This window comes from Aquarana catesbeiana, linkage group LG03 (assembly GCF_042186555.1).
Source record: "Aquarana catesbeiana isolate 2022-GZ linkage group LG03, ASM4218655v1, whole genome shotgun sequence".
NCBI lineage: Eukaryota > Metazoa > Chordata > Amphibia > Anura > Ranidae > Aquarana > Aquarana catesbeiana.
The window spans coordinates 318,101,445-318,127,015 of record NC_133326.1 but is presented as its reverse complement, the minus strand read 5'-3'; the positions used below and the strand labels follow the sequence as shown (position 1 = coordinate 318,127,015).

At 41.5% G+C, this 25,571-nt stretch overlaps 1 protein-coding gene across 3 annotated transcripts in view; it reads left to right on the top strand.

Moving 5' to 3' along the window:
- Positions 1 to 25,571, top strand: part of ANO4 (anoctamin 4) — a 360,013-nt gene that overhangs the window by 275,154 nt on the left and 59,288 nt on the right. For all 3 annotated transcript variants that reach the window (XM_073620380.1, XM_073620381.1, XM_073620383.1), the window contains 6 exons: positions 12,649 to 12,745; positions 19,142 to 19,202; positions 21,109 to 21,191; positions 22,952 to 23,092; positions 24,721 to 24,885; positions 25,226 to 25,262. In XM_073620380.1, coding sequence (XP_073476481.1) covers positions 12,649 to 12,745; positions 19,142 to 19,202; positions 21,109 to 21,191; positions 22,952 to 23,092; positions 24,721 to 24,885; positions 25,226 to 25,262 — 584 coding nt within the window. The remainder of the gene's footprint in view (positions 1 to 12,648; positions 12,746 to 19,141; positions 19,203 to 21,108; positions 21,192 to 22,951; positions 23,093 to 24,720; positions 24,886 to 25,225; positions 25,263 to 25,571) is intronic.

The window sequence follows — 25,571 nt, the reverse complement described above, 5'->3', positions numbered from 1 at the left end:
GGTGACTTGTAGTGCTCATAAAATCTTGACAGGTGACTTGCGTGCTCCCCCTCATGGGTCCCTACTCACCAGCTTCTATAACCCCTGCAGGGGTAATGCACATGTAGATGTGTCAGGTGTCAGCATCCACAGTCCCTCAGACAGCCTTCAGATATCCAACCAGTGGCAGGTTTATCATGTTCCTCCACAGCAGATGATGTAATCTACGAATCTGTAAAAGCAAGCCGACAAGTGCAATATGTAAAAATGTGAAGTATGTCCTAAATCAAGGAGAAGGTCGGGCATCAATTGGAGGGTCATTGATTAACAGCCTGGTTTGATACCATAAGGTGTATTGAAAACATTGTACTATAGACTGTTGGGTAGCAGTAGCAGTTTGAATAAAAGATTCACAAACATCAAAGAGTTTTTGACCTGGTATTTCCCCGTGTAAGGAGGCCTCCACCCATTATATACGAAAAACATATGATAGATTGTCTATAAGCAAGGAGAACACTCAGAACATTTAAGTTAAGCTCCCCTTTAGGATCCCTGGCTGTTCCTGGCTCACTTGCTGTAGAGTAAACCTTACAGATATCTAAACCTCTCCCATAACCAGAAATCTTTAAGGCTGGGTTCGCACTGCTGTGTGGAGAGGCTCTGTTCTCCATTTCAGGGACAAATCAGGCCCGAATTTTTTGCTGGATTCGGACCTGAAACAGACCAGAAGACGCACAGGACTCTTCTGCAAACCGCTCCACAGCCATCCCGGAGCTGTGTGAACCAGCTCCCGGTCACAGTCTCCTGACATGCGAATTGGATGCAGAGAAAACCCACATCCAATTCACAGTAGTGTGAACCCAGCCTAAAAGTATAGGTTTCTCCATGGAAAATGTAATCAGCAACATACAGATATGTTATGAATATGGGTGGATTCTCTAGTATTAGTACCATGCAAAGGATTTATTTATGGAGTGCCCAATCTTCACTTGAAACCTCTGAAGAGATGGCTGGCTTTGTGTTATGATGCTCCCATGTTGCACCTCACAGATTTGTCCTAATAATGACACCTGGGTTTCAAAAATCTAGGAGAAAAACCAAAACAAAGCCATGAGGCTGCTGGCAAGCAGGCAGTCAAAAATCTGGCAGTATGGGGTATGCTGCAGACAAACAGGTGGATAAGTCATGGACTAAACCATGATAATGATTATGAAAATCAGGCATAATTCTAAAGCTTACTAGAACCAGCAGGGCTCATTTGGTTATACACTGCTACAGTGCATTTAGAAACCTGGTGACTTGCCCAACTAAGGAGTGAGAACCATGGAGTGAGAGCCGGGGAAAATTATCTGACCGGCATAGCCTCTTTGTGATTTAAGAGTCATTGGCACATTACTATACCTTTCAAACATGACGTGAGAGAAATATGGGGGTTGCCATTGCTGACCAACTTGCAAAAATGGCAGTTAACCGGTTTTTATGCTAACTCTCTGGCCAAAACATTTTAAATCAATGACCTGTAACAAGTATGCATTTTAATGAATGCTAGAGAAAATTCTGAAGTTACATAGTTACATAGTAGTTGAGGTTGAAAAAAGGCACAAGTCCATCAAGTCCCACCTATGTGTGTGATTATAAGTCAGTATTACATTGTATATTCCTGTATGTTTTGGTCGGCCAGGTGCTTAGCTAATCAATGCCCCCCCCCCGCTGAGACCACTGCCTGTGGAAGGGAATTCCACATCCTGGCAGCTCTTACAGTTAAGAACCCTCTACCTAGTTTGTGGTTAAACCTCTTTTCTTCTAATTTTAATGAGTGGCCACTGGTCTTGTTAAACTCCCTGCAAAAAAATAGTATCCCTATTGTGGAGTCACCTGTAAATTGAAATCATATCCCTTCTCAAGTGTCTCTTCACCAGAGAGAACAAGTTCAGTGCTCACAACCTTTCTTCATAACTAATATCCTCCAGACCCTTTATTAGCTTTGTTGCCCTTCTTTGTACTCGCTCCATTTCCAGTACATCCTTCCTGAGGACTGGTGCCCAGAACTGGACAGCAAACTCTAGGTGCGGCCGGACCAGAGTCTTGTAGAGTGAGAGAATTATCGCTTTATCCCTGCAGTTAATCCCCTTTTTAATGCATGCCAATATTCTGTTTGCTTTGTTATCAGCAGCTTGGCATTGCATGCCATTGCTGAGCCTATCATCTACTAGGACCCCCAGGTCCTTTTCCATCCTAGATTTCCCCAGAGGTTCACCCCATAGTGAGTAGATTGTATTCATATTTTTGCCACCCAAATGCATTATTTTAAATTTTTCTACATTAAACCTCATTTGCCATGTAGTTGTCCACCCCACCTCATTAATTTGTTCAGATCTTCTTGCAAGGTTTCCACATCCCGCGGAGAAGTTATTGCCCTGCTTAGCTTAATGTCGTCTGCAAATACAGAAATTGAGCTGTTTACCCCATCCTCCAGGTCGTTTATGAACAAATTAAATATGATTGGTCCCAGCACAGAACCCTGGGGGACCCCACTTCCCACCCCTGACCATTCTGAGTATTCCCCATTTATCACCACCCTCTGAACTCGCCCTTGTAGCCAGTTTTCAATCCATGTACTCACCCTATGGTCCATTCCAACGGACCTTACTTTGTAAAGTAAACGTTTATGGGGAATTGTGTCAAATGCTTTTGCAAAATTTAGATACACCACGTCTATGGGCCTTCCTTTATCTAGATGGCAACTCACTTCCTCATAGAAGGTTAATAGATTGTTTTGGCAAGAACAATTCTTCATGAATCCATGCTGATTACTGCCAACGATACCGTTTTCATTACTAAATCTTGTTTATAGTCCCTTCTCATCCCCTCCAAGAGCTTGCATACTATTGATGTTATGCTAACTGGTCTGTAATTCCCAGGGATGCATTTTGGGCCCTTTTTAAATATTGGTGCTACATTGGCTTTTCTCCAATCCGCTGGTACCATTCCAGTCAGTAGACTGTCAGTAAAAATTAGGAACAATGGTCTGTCAATTTATTATTGTTGTTAAGTTTCCCAAGTCCAATTCTAATTCTGTCCTATGTTAGCCATGAGGGTGCTTCCCGTGACGTGTTATGAGGATAAGCACTGCAGTTTTGGTTACAAACGCCCCCTGATTCCCTCGTGAAGACTGAGGAGAAGAATAAATTCAATACCTTCGCCATCTCCCCGTCCTTTGTAACCAGATGTCCTTCCTCATTCTTTATGAGTCCAATATGGTCTGTCCTCCCTTTTTTACTGTTTACATACTTAAACAATTTCTTGGGATTTGTTTTTCTCTCCTCCGCTATGTGTCTTTCGTGTTCTATCTTAGCTGCCCTAATTGCACCCTTACATTTCTTGTTACATTCTTTATAAAGTCTGAATGCCGATGATGATCCCTCAACCCTATATTTTTTGAAGGCCTTCTCCTTTGGTTTTATATGCATTTTTAATTGGAGTTAAGCCATCCAGGACTTTTGTTTGCTCTTTTAAATTTATTACCCAATGGGATGCACTGGTTAATCCCCTTATTTAATATGTCACAAATCTGTCTGTTTCTTGGATAGACTAGAATCCTCATCCAGGAAATATTCCACCGCTGATAGGCCCATCGCATGAGGTATAATTGTATATAATGAGGTTACGTCGGCCGACACAAGCCACATACCTGTCTTTGTATGGCAGTTGGACAGAATATATGACGGCATTCTTTGAACCAGGGGCTGAAAATAACAGTCAATATACTTGCCCACTGAATCAATCCCACTCACTATCGGACGTCCCGGAGGGCAAGTCATATTTTTGTGAACCTTGGGTAAATATTATATTACAGGTGTAATATTACAGGTGTACGAGGAGCACTAGGGATCAGGAACAGTCTCTCTTTTTATTTAGTGTACCTTCTCTAAAACCTCTGGAGATAATTTTATCTAATTCTATTTTGTACTCTCTATGATATAGTCACTTTTATCAAATATTACAAGCCCCCCCCCCTTTATCAGCAGGGCGGATGAACAATTCTTAATTAGTGCAGAGCATATCGCGTCCCTGTTCCAAATCTCTTTGCATTTTTGCATTCTGTATTTTAATTGCATCAAGATCCCTAAGTACCACATCTCAGAATACTTTAAGAGAAGGGGCCAAACTCCCTGGAGGGTTAAATAAGGAAGCATTCAACAAATTTGAATTGAACATCTCCTGATACTATCCTATTTTCTTTGATGGGGTTAGAAAGCAAATAGCGTTTGATATTCACTTTGCGGACGCACTTATGAACATCCATATAGGTCTGGAATTTGTTCAGCCCACATGGAGGTGCAAACTTCAAACCCTTATCTAAAATCTTGATTTCAGAATCTGAAAGAGTTTGTTTGCTGTTATAAATTCCATCCCCTTTTATGTTTTTTCTTTTTTTGACTGTACCCACCTCCCCCCTCTAGTTCCTCTCTTTGTTCTATGGGTCTTTTGACCCCTTGGTTGGATCGGGGAAAACCCCAATTACTCTGTTCCCTATACTCATTTTGATATAGCGGGCCATACAAACTTCTCTCCATACAAACTTCTCTCTGCATATTAGAGCCTTCTCCCTGATAGCCCCAATCATTATCGCCACGGGTATTCCATTTCTGGATCCTTAGTGGTTTCCAGGTGCCTCCCTATCCTGTAGTGGAAAGAATCCACTTTTTTTTTTTTTATTGATCCGAGCATAATTAATTATTAAATTAAAAAACGATTACATGGCAGTAATCCGACCAGGGCTGGCTCCATATACTTGCGGCTCTGATCATCCTACTCTAATCCTTTGCCATCCTTGCTGCTGAACAGAATGGTGAGCCTGTACATATGCCCTACCTAATCCCTGGCATCCCCTGCTTCAGATCCAGTGACTATTTCTGTGCCCGGCCAGCCGGCCATGCTGCAGTAATCCAGCCAAGGCTGGCTCCATATACTCGCGGTTCTGATCATCCTACTCTAATCCTTCGCCATCCTTGTTGCTGAACAGCCTGGTGAGCCTGTACATCTGCCCTACCAATCCCTGGCACCCCCTGCTTCAGATCCAGTCATTATATCTGTGCCTGGCTGGCCGGCCCTGCATCAGTAATCTGGCCGAGGCTGGCTCCATATACTCGAGGCCCACCGCCATCTTGAGGCCTACAGTGCTTCTCACATCCTAGAGGCCTGAGCTTGTGCTGAGCTGCTTGCCCTGGTGAGTACCCCAGTAGTGTAGTGCCACTAACACCCTGAGACTGTCTGAGTGCTGTATGGCCCCTCTGCCAGATCATCGTCACAAGCTGCTGGCTATCGATCCACCTGCTCCCTACCAGACCCTTGACCTCAGATTAATGAGCCCTAAAAACCGGGCCAAAAACTCATCCACACCAAGCCGCCCGCCCCCCCGGACCAAGAAGGGTTGGGGATTTGCACCAGGGATAGTGCGTTCTGTGGCTCTCCCTGCCCCCTCCTCCCAGGATAGCACGGCAGTGATCCTGGCCACCATTGAACAGAACAAAACCTCCATGCTGGTGAGAATCGATCGCCTTGCAGAAGAATGTAATCTCATTAGAAACGACCTAGATAAGATCAGAGGTAGACTGACTGAATCGGAATCCAGACTTTCTGCCACTGAAGACCTTACGGCTACTCACACTAACACCATAGCAGACATGCAACGCATGGTACAACTGCTTGTCGCCAAATCCGCTGACACAGAAAACAGGGCAAGACAGAACTATGTCCAAGTCTTGGGTCTCCTGGAGGGAGAGGAGGGCGATCGCCCAGCCGTGTTCGCGGAAGAGTTCTTCAGGAAACTGCTATGTCGTTCCATAATGGCTCCCTCAGATGCTGAGCTTCTGACCATTTTGTCATGGAACGTCGGGGGGCTTAACTCCAGATATAAAAGAACACTGTTATTCCAATATTTAAAACTGCATAACCCCCACATAGTGCTGCTGCAGGAGACGCACTTAACTGGTAGCAAGGTTCTGGCTCTGCAAAAGCCCTGGGTGCAAAGGGCGCTTCATGCGACCTACTCCATGTATTCTCGAGGGGTATCTATACTGATCAGCAAACGTGTACCATGTGTAATTCATGATGTTCATTTAGATCCCCAGGGGAAATTTGTTATGGTAGTGTTGAGCATTTATAACAAGAAATATGTCATTGTGAATGTCTATCTGCCTCCCCCGAGCCAGATACAGATTCTGTACGCGCTCTATGGGAGGCTGGCTCCGCATTGCCCAGCGCATGTTCTGTTCATGGGAGACTTCAATGCTACACTGTCCCGTGACCTGGATAGGCCTTCCCCTCGATCTACCTTTAATTCTGATCTTGGAACGTGGGCTCAGGCAACAGAGTTCCAAGAGGCATGGCGGAGGCTTCACCCCCACGATAGAATGTACTCTTGCATCTCTACCACATTTAAAACCTCCTTCCTAATTGATCTGGCTTTTGCCAATGCTGCCCTGCTGGCCAGCATTCAAGACTCAAGTTACCTTCCCTCTGGCCTCTCTGACCACCACCCACTTAAATTGACCATTAGGACCGCCAGGTCGCGAAGCAAAGCCCTTTGGAGGTTACAACCCCATTGGATTAATAACGAGGCAGTCCATGACAGTTTCTCCTTCCTTGCGGGACTATTGGGTGCACAATGCGGGATCATCCTCCCTGGAGATGACATGGGACGCTTCCAAAGCTCACAGCAGGGGTCAGTATATCTCGGCTGTGGCAGGGGTGAGGGCGGAGCTTGGGGACAGGGTCTCTGACCTGCAGCACAAGGTTGACGAGGCTCTGAATCAATATTCGGCCCCGGCAACGGTCCCCAACTTTGAGCACCTTTCATCGCTTAGGCGAGAACTGCATCTCCATGTTTCAGACACCACCAGGTTGGGTATACAACATATTAGACAGGAATACTTTGAGCATGGAGACAAGAATAGCAAACTACTAGCGCTGCTAGCACAGCAGGATGGGCCCTTTGCATTTACCACGTTTTAAACCTCTCTGTATATTTCCTCACTCCCTGACGGGTTTGACCCTACACCTATGATCTCTGTGTTGGACACGCTAGCACTGGGATGGCTTTCTGACGCAGAGGTAACTCCTTGTCTCAGAGATCACTCCAGAAGAAGTCACAATGGCCATTAAGTCTTTCCCGGAAGGTAAAACCCCAGGGCCGGATGGCCTGCCCATAGAGTATTATAGAACCCACACAGAACTACTTGCCCCCAAACTAGCTCAGATGTGTCAAGCCTGTTTGCAACAGGGCTCCTTATCGTCCTCTATGAGGGAAGCCCATGTCGTTCTCATTCCAAAGCCTAATAAAGACCCTAAGCTGTGCGCCTCCTACAGACCAATCGCACTTCTCAATTGTGATCTAAAAATACTAACCAAGTTACTGGCCACTAGACTTAATAGAGTAATAAAATCCCTGATTGACTCTGATCAAACGAGCTTTATGCTCGGTAGGTCCACAGACATTAATATACGTAGACTATTTTCTAATATACATGCCCCCCATACTAACCAGGGCACTAGGACCATTGCCACCCTTGATATGGAAAAAGCATTTGACACAGTGGAGTGGGTATATTTGTGGGAGGTGCTTAGAAGAATGGGTTTCCCACTGAAATTTATTGCTTGGATACGCACACTGTATACTGGTCCCATTGCATGCATTAAACTGAATGGCTCCCTGTCTCCTCCGTTCCCCCTGCAGAGGGGCACCAGACAGGGATGCCCTCTCTCCCCGGCTCTGTTCGCCCTGGCCATGGAACCTATTGCTGAGGCCCTCAGGAGCTCGGCCGAGGTTTGTGGTCTTAGGGTGGGCTGGCTGGAGGAGAGAGTGGCTCTCTACGCGGATGATCTCCTGCTTTTTTTGAATGACGCTGGTGACTCTCTGCGGGGCGCACTTGGTATCATGGATGCCTTCTCCGCCTTCACGGGGTTGAGAGTGAACTGGTCTCAGCTGTTCCCTGTGGATGAGGGGGCCAGGTCCTCCTCACCCTCCTCTCTCCCACTCCAGTGGGTTGATCAGTTTACCTATTTAGGTATTATCATCTCAAGAGAGAGTAGGGACTTTGTGCGGCTCAATCTTGACCCTGTCTTGGTAGCAATTAAAACCAAACAGAAGGCATGGAGCAATCTTCCCCTTTCCCTCATTGGGTGCATCAATCTTCTCAAAATGAAAGTCCTTCCTAAATTTACGTACATTTTTCGGAGCTCCCCACAATGGCTGACCAAAACTTTCTTTAATTCTCATAAGCAACTCTTCCTCTCCTTTATTTGGGGGCCTAAACCGCCTAGATTCAAATACACCACTCTAACCAGGCCTGTGGACAGTGGGGGCTTGCATCTCCCTGATTTCTTGGCCACTCAGCTTGTGACCGCCCATTGGTGGTTGCAGCCAGACCTGACCAACTCTGCAGTCATGCTGGAGGCGGCTATAGTGGGGTCTCTGGAGGCCTTGAAGGGGTTGCTATTCAGGGGGCCTAAGACGCCTCCTCACCATCTCACCCCTTCTATGCGTACCACTATGCGGGCATGGAAGGTGGGTGAGGCGCTGAGGGCACCCCAGCCGAACTCCTGGTCTCCTCACACCCCCCTGTGGCTGAACCCTAACCTATCACAGTTCAATACCATCCCGGATCCACAGGCCTGGGCCAAATACAAAATACTGACCCTTGAGCATGTTATCACCAACAGAGAGCTCACTAGTGTGGGGAATCGTTATATCCTTATTTAATATGCTCTTAAAGAGAACCCATCTCTCCTCCGTGTTCTTTGTTCCTAAGATTTTAACCCAATTTATATCTTCTAGCAAAGTTCGTAGTTTAGGGAAGTTGCCTCTTTTGAAATTCAGTGTCTTTGTATTCCCCTTATGTTTCCTATTTGTGTGATTTATACTGAAGCCAATTGACCTATGATCGCTGTTGCCTAAATTGCCCAGTATTTCCTCATCCGTGATCAGGTCTGTATTCTTGTTAATCAGTAGATCTAGTAATGCTTTATTTCTAGTTGGTGCGTCTACCATCTGACCCATGAAATTGTCCTGCAAGACATTTAGGAACTGGCGAGCCTTACCTGAATGCGTGGTTCCCTCCGCCCAGTCTTTGTCTGGATAATTAAAATCCCCCATTATGATGGCACTTCCCATCCTTGCTTGAAGTCCTTATATTGTAATAATATTTCATACTCACTCCAGGTCATTGTTTGTAAAACAAAACAAAACAGGCAACTAGCATTTTTAGGAGGAGAGATCAGCAATGGCGGTTTTTCTTTATCTTTGGTATAAAGAAGCTGGATATATATTACAGTACCCCAAAGACATTACAGTATTCTGGTTCTAGGAGGCTATTGTAATTGAATCTGTGGATGACACTTTGTTTCATCTCCACGGTGATCATGTGAAGTACCTCATTATATTTACTCATTTTGATAGCATAAAAGCCTACAGTTTAACCTCTGTTGAAATACACTTTGATATATTAGCTTTGCACTCGTAACTCAGCAAGGTGCTCTCTTCATTTCTAGTATAAGAAGCAGTGGGTGGCTGGATTACAACAGTTTCTTTTCATTTCATACTGAAGCAGTTATGTGCCCATTGTACTTCATGTAGTAATTGAGGAAAAGTAGAGCAAGCCATGTATAGCAAACTTCACTTTTGAGTATATCCTAAAGTGATCACAAAAGAACCTTTTGTGTGATGTGATCTCAATTAGATTTAATTAAGAGCTTTAAGACCCTTCAGGATAAGGGTTTACCTTCCTCCTTTTTAAATAATAATTAAAGTTTTAAACTTTTACCTAAACTGTAATTCTTTTTCATATGACTTAAACACTGTGTCCTGCATACCAGAAAAAATGTCACATTAAGTTAACAGTGTAAGTGCAAACACTGTTTGCTGAGCTAAGAGATGAGGCAGGCAGTAGGAGTAAATGATAATACTGGTCTTGCTGCTTTTCCAGTAGTTCTTCTGAAAGCTTTATATGTCCAGCCCTGGGTAGGGTGAAGGTATTCTTAAGTAGACAAACTGAGTTCAGGGCAGGCAGAGCTAAAGCAGAACTTCAGTCTTTCCATCAACATCGACTATTTTTAATCCCTATACTACTAGCATTAGTAAATAGATATAGTAGGAAAGTACATCATATTTACATGTTTTACTTTTTTTTTTTTACATTTTTTCAGTTACTTCCAGATTTTCAAGCCATGAAAAATGATACCATACAGTGCCTTGAAAAAGTATCCATACCCCTTGAAATTTTCCACATTTTGTCATGTTACAAACAAAAATGTAAATGTATTTTATTGGGATTTTATGTGATAGACCAACACAAAGTGGCACATAATTGTGAAGTGGAAGGAAAATGATAAATGGTTTTCAACATTAAAAAAAAAAAAATATATAAAAAGTGTGGCATGCATTTGTATTCAGCCCCCCTGAGTAAATACTTGTAGAACCACCTTTCACTGCAATTACAGCTGCAAGTCTTTTTGGGGATGTCTCTACCAGCATTGGACAACTAGAGAGTGAAATGTTTCCACATTTTTCTTTGCAAAATAGCTCAAGCTCTGTCAGATTGGATGGAGAGATCTGTGAACAGCAATTTTCAAGTCTTGCCACAGATTCTCAATTGGATTTAGGTCTGGACTTTGACTGGGCCATTCTAACACATGAATATGCTTTAATGTAAACCATTCCATTGTAGCTCTGGCTGTATATTTAGGGTCATTGTCCTGCTGGAAGGTGAACCTCTGCCCCAGTCTCAAGTTTTTTGCACACTCTAACAGGTTTTCTTCTAAGATTGCCCTGTATTTGGCTCCATCCATCTTCCCGTCAACTCTGATCAGCTTCCCAGTTCCTGCTGAAGAAAAGCACCCTCACAACATGATGCTGCCACCACCATGTTTCACGGTGGGATGGTGTTTTCAGGGTGATGTGCAGTGTTAGTTTTCCGCCACACATAGTGTTTTGATTTTAGGCAAAAATGTTCAATGTTGGTCTCATTTGACAAGAGCACCTTCTTCCAAATGTTTGCTGTGTCCCCCCACATGGCCTCTCACACACTGCAAACAAGACTTCTTATGGCTTTCTTTCAACGATGGCTTTTTTCTTACCACTCTTCCATAAAGTCCAGATTTGTGGAGTGTACGACTAATAGTTGTCCTGTGGACAGATTTTCCCACCTTAGCTGTGGATCTCTGCCGCTCCTCCAGAGTTACCTCGGGCTCCTTTCTGCTTCTCTGATGAATGCTCTCCTTGCTCGGCCTGTCAGTTTAGGTGGATGGCCAAGTCTTGGTAGGTTTGCAGTTGTGCCATGCTCTCCCCATTTTCGGATGATAGATTAAACAGTGCTCCGTGAGATGTTCAAAGCTTGGGATATTTTTTTTGTAACCTAACCCTGCTTTAAACTTCTCCACAACTTTCTCCCTGACCTGCCTAGTTTTTTCCCTTGGCCTTCATGATGCTGTTTGTTCACTAGGGTTCGCTATCAAACCTCTGAGGGCTTCACAGAACAGCTGTATTTATACCGAGATTAAATTACACACAGGTGGACTCTATTTACTAATAAGGTGACTTCTGAAGGCAATTGGTTTAACTAGATTTTAGTTAGGGGTATCAGAGTAAAGGGGGCTGAATACAAATGAAAACCACACTTGTCAGATATTCATTTGTAAAAAATGTTGAAAACCATTTATCATTTTCCTTCTACTTCACAATTATGTGCCACTTTGTGTTGGTCTGTCACATAAAATCCCAATAAAACACATTTACGTTTTTTGTTGTAACATGACAAAATGTGGAACATTTCTTTTTTTTTATAATTGACAATTTTTATTAAGCCTCCAAGTATACAATACAATTGTTGAAAGTAACATTGCATGTGAAAAAACAACGAAAAAACAGGCAATAAAAGCATAGTATTCATAACAAATTTCTCTAGAAAAAGGAGAGCGGACCGTAGAAATCTAGACTGACTTATGAAAATTGTTTGGTTCATTCTTCTCAAAGAGGAAGTAAGAGAAGAAAGAGAGAAGAAAAGAAAGAAAAGGGAAGTGAAAGAGGTAAACAGAAAAAAAGAAAAAGGGGTCCATACATTAGGGCTCATCTCTCCAGGGCTCCAGGTGTGTACAATTGTTCAAGGCGGGGGGTCTCATGGAATCGCGGGGGGGTTCCAGTCACCTGTGAAAATGTGGAAAATGTCAAAGGGGTATGAATACTTTTTCAAGGCACTGTACACCTCTGGAGTATTTAGGAGAGGAGGGGTTTTCACAGCTAAGCACACCTCCCTGCCTGCATGCCTGAGCTAAGGGCAGATGGATTCCAGGAAACAAATGCTACATGAATCATCTGCCTTTACCCAAGATGACTACAGCCAGAAATGCTAGTGGGTGTTTTTCAAAGTCATTTCGCAGCAAAATAAAGCATGGAGACATTGATGGATGGGAGAGTTTGAATATTAAAAATAAATTATATAACATATTTATATAACGCTGTTTACAAATAAATAATATAAAGCTGGTCTTTGCAATAAAATGTATTTTATTGGAAAACCAAATCCATTTTATCTGCCTAAAAATTGTATTTACTTTTTTAACTTGTGTGGAATGTATAAAATTATCTTTGGTGTCCTGTTTTATGTGTTACAGCAGAGAAATCTGTGAAGCCACAAATATTACTATGTGTCCACTGTGTGATAAATATTGCCCCTTTACGAGGTTATCAGACAGCTGTGTCTACGCCAAGGTAATATGCGTTTCTCTATGTAACTCAAAATATGTATATATGTAAATTAGGCATGATGGTTACCTCTGATACATTGCAACACTGTTCTGGATTCAAATATAACTAGCTGCCTAGTTTCAGAGTTTATATATATGTTTGCTCTAAGTGCTTGTGTAGCTCCACTGATGCACTGTAAACCAATATGCACTATATATTTAATACAAGGGCTGGCCAGAGCACATAAGAGAAAAGACACATGACAGGGTGGGCTAAAAGACAGAAAAAGGGTTAAGAATGGGTGGGGAATGGTTAACCACTTCAGCTCTGGAAGGTTTACCCCCTTCATGACCAGGTCATTTTTTGTGATACGGCACTGCGTTATTTTAACTGAGAATTGCACACTGTACCAAAATAAGATGTCCCTTTTCCCCACAAATAGAGCTTTCTTTTGGTGTTATTTGATCACCTCTGTGGCTTTTATTTTTTGTGCTATTAACAAAAATAACAACAATTTTGAAAAAAAAACAATATGTTTACTGTTTATTTTTTTACTTCCTGCTATAAAACAAATCCAATAAAAAAAATGAAAAAAATCATATTTCTTCAATTTAGGCCAATATGTTGTCTGCTACATATTTTTGGTAAAAAAAAATCCCAATAAACATATATTGATTGGTTTGCGCAAAAGTTATAGCGTCTACAAACTATGGGATATATTTATGGAATTTTTTTTTTTTTACTAGTAATGGCAGCGATCAGCAACTTATAGCAGGACTGTGACATTGCGGTGGACAAATTGGACACTAAGTGACACTTTTGACACTTTTTGGGGACCAGTAACACTTATGTCCCGTACACACGGTCGGATTTTCCGATGGAAAATGTCCGATCGGAGCGTGTTGTCGGAAATTCCGACCGTGTGTGGGCTCCATCGGACATTTTCCATCGGATTTTCCGACACACAAAGTTGGAGAGCAGGAGATAAAATTTTCCGACAACAAAATCCGTTGTCGGAAATTCCAATCGTGTGTACACAAATCCGATGGACAAAGTGCCACGCATGCTCAGAATAAATAAAGAGATGAAAGCTATTGGCCACTGCCCCGTTTATAGTCCTGACGTACGTGTTTTACGTCACTGCGTTCAGAACGATCGGATTTTCCGACAACTTTGTGTGACCGTGTGTATGCAAGACAAGTTTGAGCCAACATCCGTCGGAAAAAATCCTAGGATTTTGTTGTCGGAATGTCCGAACAAAGTCCGACCGTGTGTACGCCCTATAATACAGTGATCAGTGATGTACTAATGACACTGGCAGGGAGGGGGTTGACATCAGGAGCGATCAAAGGGTTAAATGTGTGCCTAAAATGTGCTTACTCACTGTTTGGGATGTACTTGTACTATGGAAAGGCAGAGATCCGTGTTCCTGCTTAGCAGAAACACAGAATCACTACCTTCCCTACTGTCAGAATGGCGATCTGCCTTGTTAAAATAGGCAGACCATCATTCTACTTCTGTCCGAAATGATCAGTGGGTCCCGGTGGACATTGAGTCTGTCTTACCCACTGATTGGCTCCCGCTGTGTTCAATCACAGCAGGAACGCTGGTGGTGCATGTGCGCGCCCCAGACCCAGAAGTGCAGGATCACATACAGGTACATGCTTCAGCACAGGGGAGCCACCTTGCCGCTGTATATGTACAGTATACGGTCGGCAAACGGTTAAAGACATGATGTAGGGAGGAAGTGCTCATAGCTTAGAAAATCCTCAAGGAGGAACAGACAGTGCGGTGATCAATTTGGCCCACCAACCCTCTTAATAAATGATTGTATATGGCTCTCATTGACAGTGCGTAGGTTTGGGGAACTGAGGTACTGTATGCAAAGAGAATGGCGGACTTGTGGAGCATATTGTACTTTTGTCACAGCATTGGTTGGTCCTTGATGGTGGCAAAAAAGTAAGATCCTTGGTAATGTTTGGACAAGTGGTTTAACCTTAATGGTCACAAATATGTATGATTATGTGGTGTTCATGAAGGAAGTACTTACTAGGGTTTATTCCAGGTTAATAATGGTGTAAAAATTACTGGTGTGTACCCAACGAGCTGGTTGTAGATGGCTAGTGGCTGATACAGGTTTACAGTGGAACAGGATATTCCAGGTGAATAATAGTGTACAAAACGATTGGTGTGTACCCACTGGGTAGGTTGTAGATGGCTGGTGGCTGGTCCAGGTTTACAACGGAACATGTTATTGGATGGCACTGTCAAGGACCTCATGCACACTGAACGTTATAAAAAAGTCAGTAACATTAGCTGTAGAAAGCTGTAGCTGTAGAGTGAGTTTTTCAGCATTTTTGGACTAGCGTTTTTCAGTGTTTTCTGGTGTTTTTTTAACTGTAGCTTTTTTTAGCAAAACTATATTCCCTTAAAAGCTTATGGCTCAAAAATGATGATGAACGCTGAATAGCCACGTTTTTCAGTGTTTTTGCTGTTTACAGATTTTTTCAGAATTATGCCGCGTACACACGGTCGGAATTTCCTACAACAAATGTTCGATGGGAGCTTGTTGTCTGAAATTCCAACCATGTGTAGGCTCCATCGGACATTTGTTGTCGGAATTTCCAATCGTGTGTACACAATTCCAAACGCACAAAATTCCACGCATGCTCGGAATCAAGCAGAAGAGCTGCACTGGCTATTGAACTTCAATTTTCTCGGCTCGTTGTACGTGTTGTACGTCACCGCGTTCTTGAGGTTCGGAATTTCTGACAACATTTGTGCAACCGTGTGTATGCAAGACAAGTTTGAGCCAACATCCGTCGGAAATAAAACCAGGATTTTGTTGTCGGAATGTCCGATCGTGTGTACGCGGAGTGTTTTTACAGCTGAAAAACTTCTATCAAAACCCACTAGTTCTGCGGGTTTTTTCCAGATAGAAAACGCCCCAGCCAAAAACTGCTGATAACAGCCTATGTGTGCATAGACACATAGGATAACATGCTGGGGAGTTTATTGACTTAAAAAAAAAAACATCTGAAGCCAAAAACAGCAGCTGTAAAAACGTCCAGTGTGCATGAGGCCTAAAGATTGTATCAGAATTCTTATATGTTTTTGAAGAATTGGTGTCTAAATCGTGTTATTGTTATTATCTTGTTATTTAATAAATGCTGTGGCCATATTACTCCAATGAAAATAATTTGTGCCATATTATATTATTTATAACATTTATTGTGCTCGGTTTTAATGTTCGAAACCACGCTGCCCCCTCGGATCATGGCACTGTATGAATACATTTGGGAAGTTTCACGCAGCAGCTTGAAGATTATGTAAGAATAATTAGTGAGCCAAGAAAATTTGCACAGATTGGGCTTGATTTATTATTTTGTAACATTAACTTGTGGCTACTTTAAAGATGTCAGTTCCCTTACACGTAGTTATATGACTTGAATACTTCACTGTCATTCACACATTAGAGGATCAGGCCCTTTGAGTCTGTATATGACTGCCCAGATCTGAAGTGTCACTGTCATTGCCAAGTAATTCAATCTTGTACTTACCATACAATTGACATGTTTTTTCATGTGACAACACTGAAGAAATGACACTTTGCTACAATGTAAAGTAGTGAGTGTACAACTTGAATAACAGTGTAAATGTTCTGTCCCCTGAAAATAACTCAACACACAGCCATTAACCACTTCCGGACCGCCGCACGCCAATATACGTCCTAACTTTGAAGAGGAATATTGTTGTTATGACAGCAGCTAGCTGCCATAAACCCGGTATCCTCTTCTTTGACCGGCGGTCTGGTTTCCGATAAGAGTGGTCCCTGTGGCGGATTCACCACAAGATCACTTTTATCGGTGGTGGGAGAGCGGCCCCTCTCCCGCCGCACTCTGGTGCCCTCCTCCACTTACCAGAGCCATCGGCAGCGGTGGGGGGATCTTCACCCTTGCTGGGTATGGAGACAAGTGAGGGGAAGATGGCCCCCACCCGTCTCCATACCATTGCTGGGCGGAAGCGACATCAAAACGCCACTTCTGCCCATAGCTCTTAAAGGGCCATTTTTTTTTTAGTGTAAATATGAGATCTGAGGTCTTTTTGACCCCAGATCTCATATTTAAGAGGTCCTGTCATGCTTTTTTCTATTACAAGGGATGTTTACATTCCTTGTAATAGGAATAAAAGTGACACAATTTTTTTTTTAAATAACAGTGTAAGAATAAAAAATAAAAGGTAAAATAAATAAGAAAAAAAAAAAATTTTAAACGTGCCTCATCCTGCCGAGCTCGCGTGCAGAAGCGAACGCATACGTGAGTAGCGCCTGCATATGAAAACGGTATTCAAACCACACATGTGAGGTATCACCACGATCGGTAGAGTGAGAGCAATAATTCTAGCCCTAGACCTCCTCTGTAAATCAAATCATGGAACCTGTACAATTTTTAAAACGTTGCCTATGGAGATTTTTAAGGGTAAAAGTTTGTCGCCATTCCACGAGCGGCGCAATTTTGAAGCGTGACACGTTGGGTATCAATTTACTCGGCATAATATTATCTTTCACAGTATAAAAAAAAATTGTGCTAACTTTACTGTTTTCTTATTTTTTAATTCAAAAAAGTGTATTTTTTCCAAAAAAAGTGCGCTTGTAAGACCGCTGCGCAAATATGGTGTGACAGAAAGTATTGCAATGACCACGATTTTATTTTCTAGGGTGTTAGAAAAAAAATGTATAATGTTTGGGGGTTCTAAGTAATTTTCTAGCAAAAAAACTTGTTTTTAACTTGTAAACAACAAATCTCAAAAAGAGGCTCGGTGCTTAAGTAGTTAATGCCTAAACCACTGGAAACAAAAGTGAGTACACCCCTAAGTGAAAATGTCCAAATTGAGTCCAATTAGCCATTTTCCCTCCCCGTTGTCATGTGACTAATTCGTTTTACAAGGTCTCAGGTGTGAATTGGTAGCAGGTGTGTTAAATTTGGTGTTATTGCTCTCACTCTCATATACTGGTCACTGGAAGTTCAACATGGCACCTCATGGCAAAGAACTCTCTGAGGATCTGAAAAAAAGAATTGTTGCTGTACATAAAGATGGCCTAGGCTATAAGAAGATTGCCAAGACCCTGAAACTGAGCTGCAGCACGGTGGCTAACAACATATATTGGTTTAACAGGACAGGTTCCACTCAGAACAGGCCTCGCCATGGTCAACCAAAGAAGTTGGGTGCACGTGCTCAGAGTCATATTCAGAGGTTGTCTTTGGAAATAGACATATGAGTGCTGCCAGCATTGATGCAGAGGTTGAAGGGGTGGGTGGGGGTCAGCCTGTCAGTGCTCAGATCATACGCCACACATTGCATCAAATTGGTCTGCATGGCTGTCGTCCCAGATGGAAGCCTCTTCTAAATATGATGCATAAGAAAGCCCACAAACAGTTTGCTGAAGACAAGCAAACTAAGGACATGGATTACTGGAACCATGTCCTGTGGTCTGATGAGACCCAGATAGACTTATTTGATTCAGATGGTGTCAAGCGTGTGTGGCGGCAACTAGGTGAGAAGTACAAAGACAAATGTGTCTTGCCTACAGTCAAGCATGGTGGTGGGAGTGTCATGGTCTGGGGCTGCATGAGTGCTGCCGACACTGGGGAGCTACAGTTCAGTGTGGGAACCATGAATGCCAACATGTACTGTGACATACTGAAGCAGAGCATGATCCCCTCTCTTCGGAAGACTGGGCCGCAGGGCAGTATTCCAACATAACGACTCCAAACACACCTCCAAGATGACCACTGCCTTGCTAAAGAAGCTGAGGGTAAAGTTGATGGACTGGCCAAGCATGTCTCCGGACCTAAACCCTATTGAGCATCTGTGGGGCATCCTCAAATGGAAGGTGGAGGAGCACAAGGTCTCTAACATCCACCAGCTCCGTGATGTCGTCATGGAGGAGTGGAAGAGGACTCCAGTGGCAACCTATGAAGCTCTGGTGAACTCCATGCCCAAGAGGGTTAAGGCAGTGCTGGAAAACAATGGTGGCCACACAAAATATTGACACTTTGGGCCCAATTTGGACATTTTTCCTTAGGGGTACTCACTTTTGTTGCCAGCAGTTTAGATAATGGCTGTGTGTTGAGTTATTTTGAGGGGATAGCAAATTGACACTGTTATATAAGCTGTACACTCACTACTTTACATTGTAGCAAAGTGTCATTTCTTCAGTGTTGTCACATGAAAAGATATAAGAAAATATTTACAAAAATGTGAGGGGTGTAATCACTTTTGTGAGATACTGTATGTAGCATGATCCAGTGATATCAGCAAGTCTTAGGACATTGTAGAAAACCTTGGAGCCAGCTTGTTCTGTTTTGTCCCTACCTAAATTAAAATAAGCTTCAAAGTGATGCCCTTTTTATGTTTTAGGTAACCCATCTTTTTGATAATGGAGCAACTGTCTTCTTTGCAGTGTTTATGGCAGTTTGGGGTAAGTATTATTTATCAAGGTAATCCTAATTACATAATATGCAAAACTGCTATAAGAATTTGATTGGTGTTTGTGCGCTGCCCCCTAACCAAAACAACTATCTACTGGCTGCTGCTATCACAATTTGCGTTCCCTTATAAAATAATACAAATATATATACAGTGTAGTGATAGCGCTGCTCAGGTAATGTGACTAATAATCCTCAACCAAAAGGCACAATTGATATCAAATATGTCAAGTGTACAAATACTTAGTGCAAAAATCTTATAAAGTCCAAATCAGAAAAAAGGGAAAAAAACACGGAGGAGAAATCCCAACAGTCCGAAAGAAATATTCCAGTATGACTTCTTCTCAGAAGAAAGAGTGTATAGGAAATTCCTGGATCCCCTCAGTGTTTCAGCAAACCATGCAATAGTGCCTAGCACCAGGTGAAGGGGACGCTGACCTTATTACAAGACCCACTAATGTGCCAACATAGCTTGTAAGAGAATAGTGTCTTGTACACCAGATGCTGGTCCTCCTCTTAAATCCTCCTTATTAGCATATCAGCTCCATAATGAATAGCTCCACAAAGTACTCAGAGAAAGAGGGGGAGAAAACTCCAATAGTACAGTATCTTAGTTAATATCACAGATAACACTAGCCCAAAACTTGAGGAATTGCACTCACACTTTATTAATTAAAAACAGGCATCACAGTAAAGGACATTCCAACAAGATCTCACTTGCTCCAGTAGTCACACGCCGCCTGGCTCTGCCTCCATGCGTATCGCCACCCTCCCACATGGCTTTATGAGTCGAAAAACTGCGATACTGTTGAAAAAAACACATCTGTAACTTTTGTTTCATTACAACATAATCAATATTCATAGCTAAATAACACTGAACACAATATTGCTACTGTATTTCTTTGTAGTAGCTTTCTGTAATTCTCTGCTCACTAGGATTTAGACTTGTAGAAGGTGGGCCACTGTTTAACTGATACCCTTGAGTACAGATGTACCATGATTAAATTGTGCAATTTTTAAGCAATATCTCCCTTTGTAATCAAAAGCAGCATAGTTTACCTTTTAATACGTGTCTGTTTTTGTTTCTTGACTTTCCGTTTTATATGATGGCGCTATAGAATTATGTCGCGTACACACGGTTGGAATTTCCAACAACAAATGTTCGATGTGAGCTTGTTGTCGGAAATTCCAACCGTGTGTAGACTCCATTGGACATTTGCTGTCGGAATTTCCGGCAATCAAAAAATTTGAGAGCTGGATCTCAAATTTTCCGACAACAAAATCCGTTGTCGGAAATTCCGATCGTGTGTACACAATTCTGACGCACAAAATTCCACGCATGCTCGGAATCAAGCAGAGGAGCCGCACTGGCTGTTGAACTTAATTTTTCTCAGCTCATTGTACATGTTGTATGTCACCGCGTTCTTAAAATGGTCAGAATTTCCGACAACATTTGTGTGACCGTGTGTATACAAGACAAATTTGAGCCAAAATTTGTCGGAAATTAATCCACGGTTTTGTTGTCGGAATGTCCGATCGTGTGTACGCGGCATAACAGTATAGGTATTACCTTTGTAAAAAACAAAAACAGTATAGGTATTAGGATGCCGTGCCGTATTAGGTCATGACCTTTAAATGGATCATTCCTACCACCCACTTGCCTGGTGTAAGATCTCAATAATATATAAAAACACCTTTTCATCTTCATTTGGCAAGTGTTTTTCTTTTTTCCACTAGGGATGGTGGGGTTGTGCTATGACCCTCAGATACCATATAGGCTGTCGAATTTTCTATAAAAATATAGCTTAGAAAAAATGCACAGCTTAAAATATAAGGGGTGTATATTTTTTTGCGTTCTTATATTGTCCTAAATTACTATAATTATATTTTACATTTTAGCAACTGTTTTTCTGGAGTTTTGGAAACGAAGAAGAGCTGTGATTGCCTATGATTGGGATTTAATAGACTGGGAAGAAGAAGAGGTAAAGGTTACAGGTTTGACTAGCAGACAGGCTATTGTACATCTACAATATGTGGTATTTAAAGCGGAGTTCCAGTCCCCCAAATAATTTTTTTTAAACACTCTGCTATAATTGTGTACACCTATACTACAACATTTACATAATGTCATATATTTTTTCCTTTTAGTTTATGTTTAAATAGTGGAAAACTGACCAGATCTCGGAAGCAGGCAGGTTTCATCTCTACTGTGGGCATCTGAAGCCCTCTTCTCTTAATTTCCGGGATTCGGTGCAGCTGGCTACTCAGCATGCGCCTCCCGATCTCACGCCTGCGCAGTAATGCCACTCTCTCTTCCTGACAGGTTACCATAGCAATGATGGTGGCGGCAGAAGTTCCCACCCCATTGCTATAGCAACCTGTCAATCAGAGGACTAATAGATGTCAGGGAAAGCAGGAAAAAAAGCAAGATTTTGTCACTAGGCGATTCGCATGGACTCCTGGGATAGATAACGTTGATATCCCAGGAGTACATGCGAATTGCCTAGTGATGAAATCACCTAGGTGACCGCAGCAGGAAGTGCTGCACAAAATAAAGGCAAAAAGGTATTTACGAATTAAAAAAAAAAATGCCATTTGTAAAAGCATTAGGGATGGGCATGACAGGACAACAAATTAAACCTAATAGGTCTAACACTACCGCACTATATTTGAAATTACACAAATTGTTTTTGTTGGAGTAAAAAAAAAGTATGTTATGAAAATGTTACTTGCCTGGCAGTTCAGTTGGCTCAGGGATTGTAGTGTATCCAAAAGTGTATGTAAACCCATAAGCATACTTCAGCACAATTCAGTATATGTATAGTGCATGTTATCATTAGAATTTGCTCTAAATATTGATGAATTAGAATGCTGATAAATACTTTTTTACATTTATATTCATACAATATTTAGTCATGTGATCTGCATGCAGTTATTCAGTAAGTGCATATAAAAAATGTGGGTGGAGGTCATTTTTAGCATGTGACGTCATTCACACATTACTGCAGTGTTTTGTTTCCTTTGCCCTGGTCTGCATAGAGCCGATTGGTGCAATGGCGGTCATGTGACCTATTCATTTAGTAAAGAACATCATGTTACTAAAAACATAATAAAACAATTCTTAATTTAATTTATTTGGAATCAGTATAAAAAATAAAAAAGTCCCAGGATCATGCAAAGTTGCTCAATGTTTCTGATTGACAGCAAAGCTCTTCTTATTTCCTACAAAACCATGGGGTGGCATTTATGTTAACTGCATCGATAAACAGAGAAGCAATGGGGAAGTCAGTCAAGAACCTTGAGCTGCACCACATGACGTACAGAAGAGTCGAATGAGGGAGATATATAGTTTACAGCTCATTTATTGATTGGCAGCAGAGAGCACCGGGGATTGTACATGGAGACCATGATGATGATGATAATGATGCATTAAAGCAGGAGGTGGATAGGCAAGAGTATATGTTGGGAATCCTCTATTTATTATAGTAAAACTGATTTTAAATCGGTGCTGACATCAGTATGTGACCTGTTAATTTCTACGTGACTTTAAATGCCTTAGTTCAATCAAGTATGCAAACGAAACCAATCAGATTTCACTCTACTGCTGTCAGACCATTGCAAAATGGATTCTAATTGTATGCAATGGGTTACTGCATTGGTATACAGGTTATTTTTTACGAACCATTATTTTATATTATACAAATATATATTTTTTTTCTTTCATTTATCCCCTCAAATACAGGAAGAGATCCGTCCTCAATTTGAAGCCAAATACTCCAAAAAAGAGCGGCTAAACCCAATATCAGGAAAGCCGGAGCCTTACCAAGCCTTTGCAGATAAATGCAGCAGACTTGTTGTTTCTGCTTCTGGAATATTTTTTATGGTTTGTTATTTTTTATGATAATATGTTATTTTAGAAGAAATAAAGACAATAGCATCAAAGAAAAATATTCATAATATAGTTTTATAACACAAAAAGAGATATGTCTATAAAAATTAACCTATCAAATGTTTTCTTTTAAAAAAAGTAGCAAATACTCCAGCTGATCTAGAAGGCAAAACATAACCAAGCTTGTCGTGATACGATTTATGCTTATTTATTCATCAGTTTTTTGTTTTTTTTTTGAGTAAAGAAAACCTAGAATGCCATTGCGGACCTCTACTTTTGAACATTCTAGTTTCCTGGTAGTCAGGTTAAATTAAAGATATTAGTGCAGTGTTTGGGTGCATGGCAGCCCTGGATTGGAATCTGAATTAGCTTTGTTAGAGGAAAGCAAGTCAGCTTTGGGGCTATCTGATGGGTTGTCATATTGCACTTGACTGGGCTGTTTGATTTCTGGAGGTACTGGGCTGATTGCTGTTTCCCCAGACTTGAAGCGTTTTGTGTCTGCAATGAGGAGCACCTTGAGTGAAGAGTCATATGTTTTAAACTTTCAAGACTTTATCAACAGCAGAAACAGTACATCCGATGTATTTTAATGGATTAGGGTTACCACTTTTTCAGGGATCTTAATGTTAGATGTGGTGTATGCTATGGAACAATCATGGGTCTGCTGGGGAGGCTCTGTCCTTGGTTTTTAATACATGGGAGAAAATTCAGACACTATGGAAAACCCAAAATCTAGGACAGAGCCTCCTGACTAGTCTCAAGGCATACGCAACATCTGACATTAAAGGATAAGTTTTGTAACATGTTATATCCATATTCAGGGTGTAACATTTAACAAACACACCTCCCCAATTTCCTGATCTAAAAAAAAATCGGGGCTGAGCGGGACTCCGTCCGGCCGTGTCACTCATTCATAATGTCCTGTGAATGGAAAATTACAAGGTCTGGCAGCTTTTGCGGCTGTCGGCTTGTAGTTTTCAATGAACTACCACAGTGGTGTGGAGCGCTGTGGTAGTTCACTCTCTCTTCCTGTCAGATTGTATCTGCTTTCTCGTACGGGATATCCGGGCACACAGATACACTGGCAGATCTGCTGGAGACCTGCATGGCACCAGCGATCTGCTGATCGCTGGTACAATGCTTAACAGGCTCCCAATAAAAAATAATAAATGCACATTTTTTTACCTGGAAAAAAAAATTTGCATTTTTTTTTTAAAGTTAACTTATCCTTTAAGAGCACTGAAGAAGGGGGAACCCTAATCCCCTAAAACACATTGACTGTACTGTTCCTACTACAATAACATTTGGGACAAAATGTTTAATGCATATGACTCTTCACTCAATGTATGTAGATCAACAAGCATGTAGATCCAGAGTTCAAACTTCACTCTGATATCCCTGATCTAAATGCTTATTCCAGGACAATGACTCAAAGTGCAGCCAGGCAACTAGCTTTTTTTCAGAAGGATATCAGCAATAGCAGCCTGGAATATTAATATTATGTCAGTTCTAGTGAATAAAAATTGTATTTTTGATATGTTATCATAAGTCATATTGCTTTTCTAATGGAGTTAGAGAGTATATTTTTTTCTAACAGCTGCTTTCTTCTTCTTGCTTTTTAGATTTGTGTGGTAATTGCTGCTGTTTTTGGCATTGTAATATATCGTGTTGTGACTGTCAGTACATTTGCTGCCTTTAAATGGGCCTTAATCAGGAATAATTCTCAGGTTGCTACCACAGGGACTGCAGTGTGTATCAACTTTTGCATCATTATGCTACTGAATGTGGTAAGATGCTATTTATAATTTTATAGTACTTAATTTGTCTGTGAGCTGAAACATGAGGGTTTCCTGGATGTGAAATAATGGGGCCGAATCTCATCCAGCCTGGGAGCTTACAGAAAATCAATGCTTTTAAATAATTATGTGTTCTCGTATTTAATTTGATAATGCCTGTAAAAAGTCAAATTACGCTAAATAATCAGAACATTCAAAAGCTAAAAGTGTATTTATAGATTCTAGTTCTTATTTAAATTATTATTTTGTGGTCTTTACTGTTTACTGTTGATAAAGTTAAAAATAGTTACAATACTTGCAGCTAAAACTGTCTTTTGAACTTATTTTGCAGCTCTATGAAAAAGTTGCACTCATCCTCACTAACCTTGGTAAGTATAATACCACATTTCATTGTTTTCTTCTGCTCTTTTCGCTTCATGTTTGTAAAATTATTCAAAAGCTTACTTTAGGAGCCCGAAAAACCACATTGCATGGGTCTCCAAGCCACCTCCTATTTACTTTTCTTCTATTCCATAGCAAATGTGTCTTTTTTTTTTTTCTTTCTCAAAAATTATCACCATCCATTGTTGGGTTGTGTGCACAATCCACAGGAAACTGTGATAAAACAAATGTCACTGTAAAAATATAAACTTAGGGAGAGTACCGTAATTGCTCACCCCGATACAGAAGTCCATCAT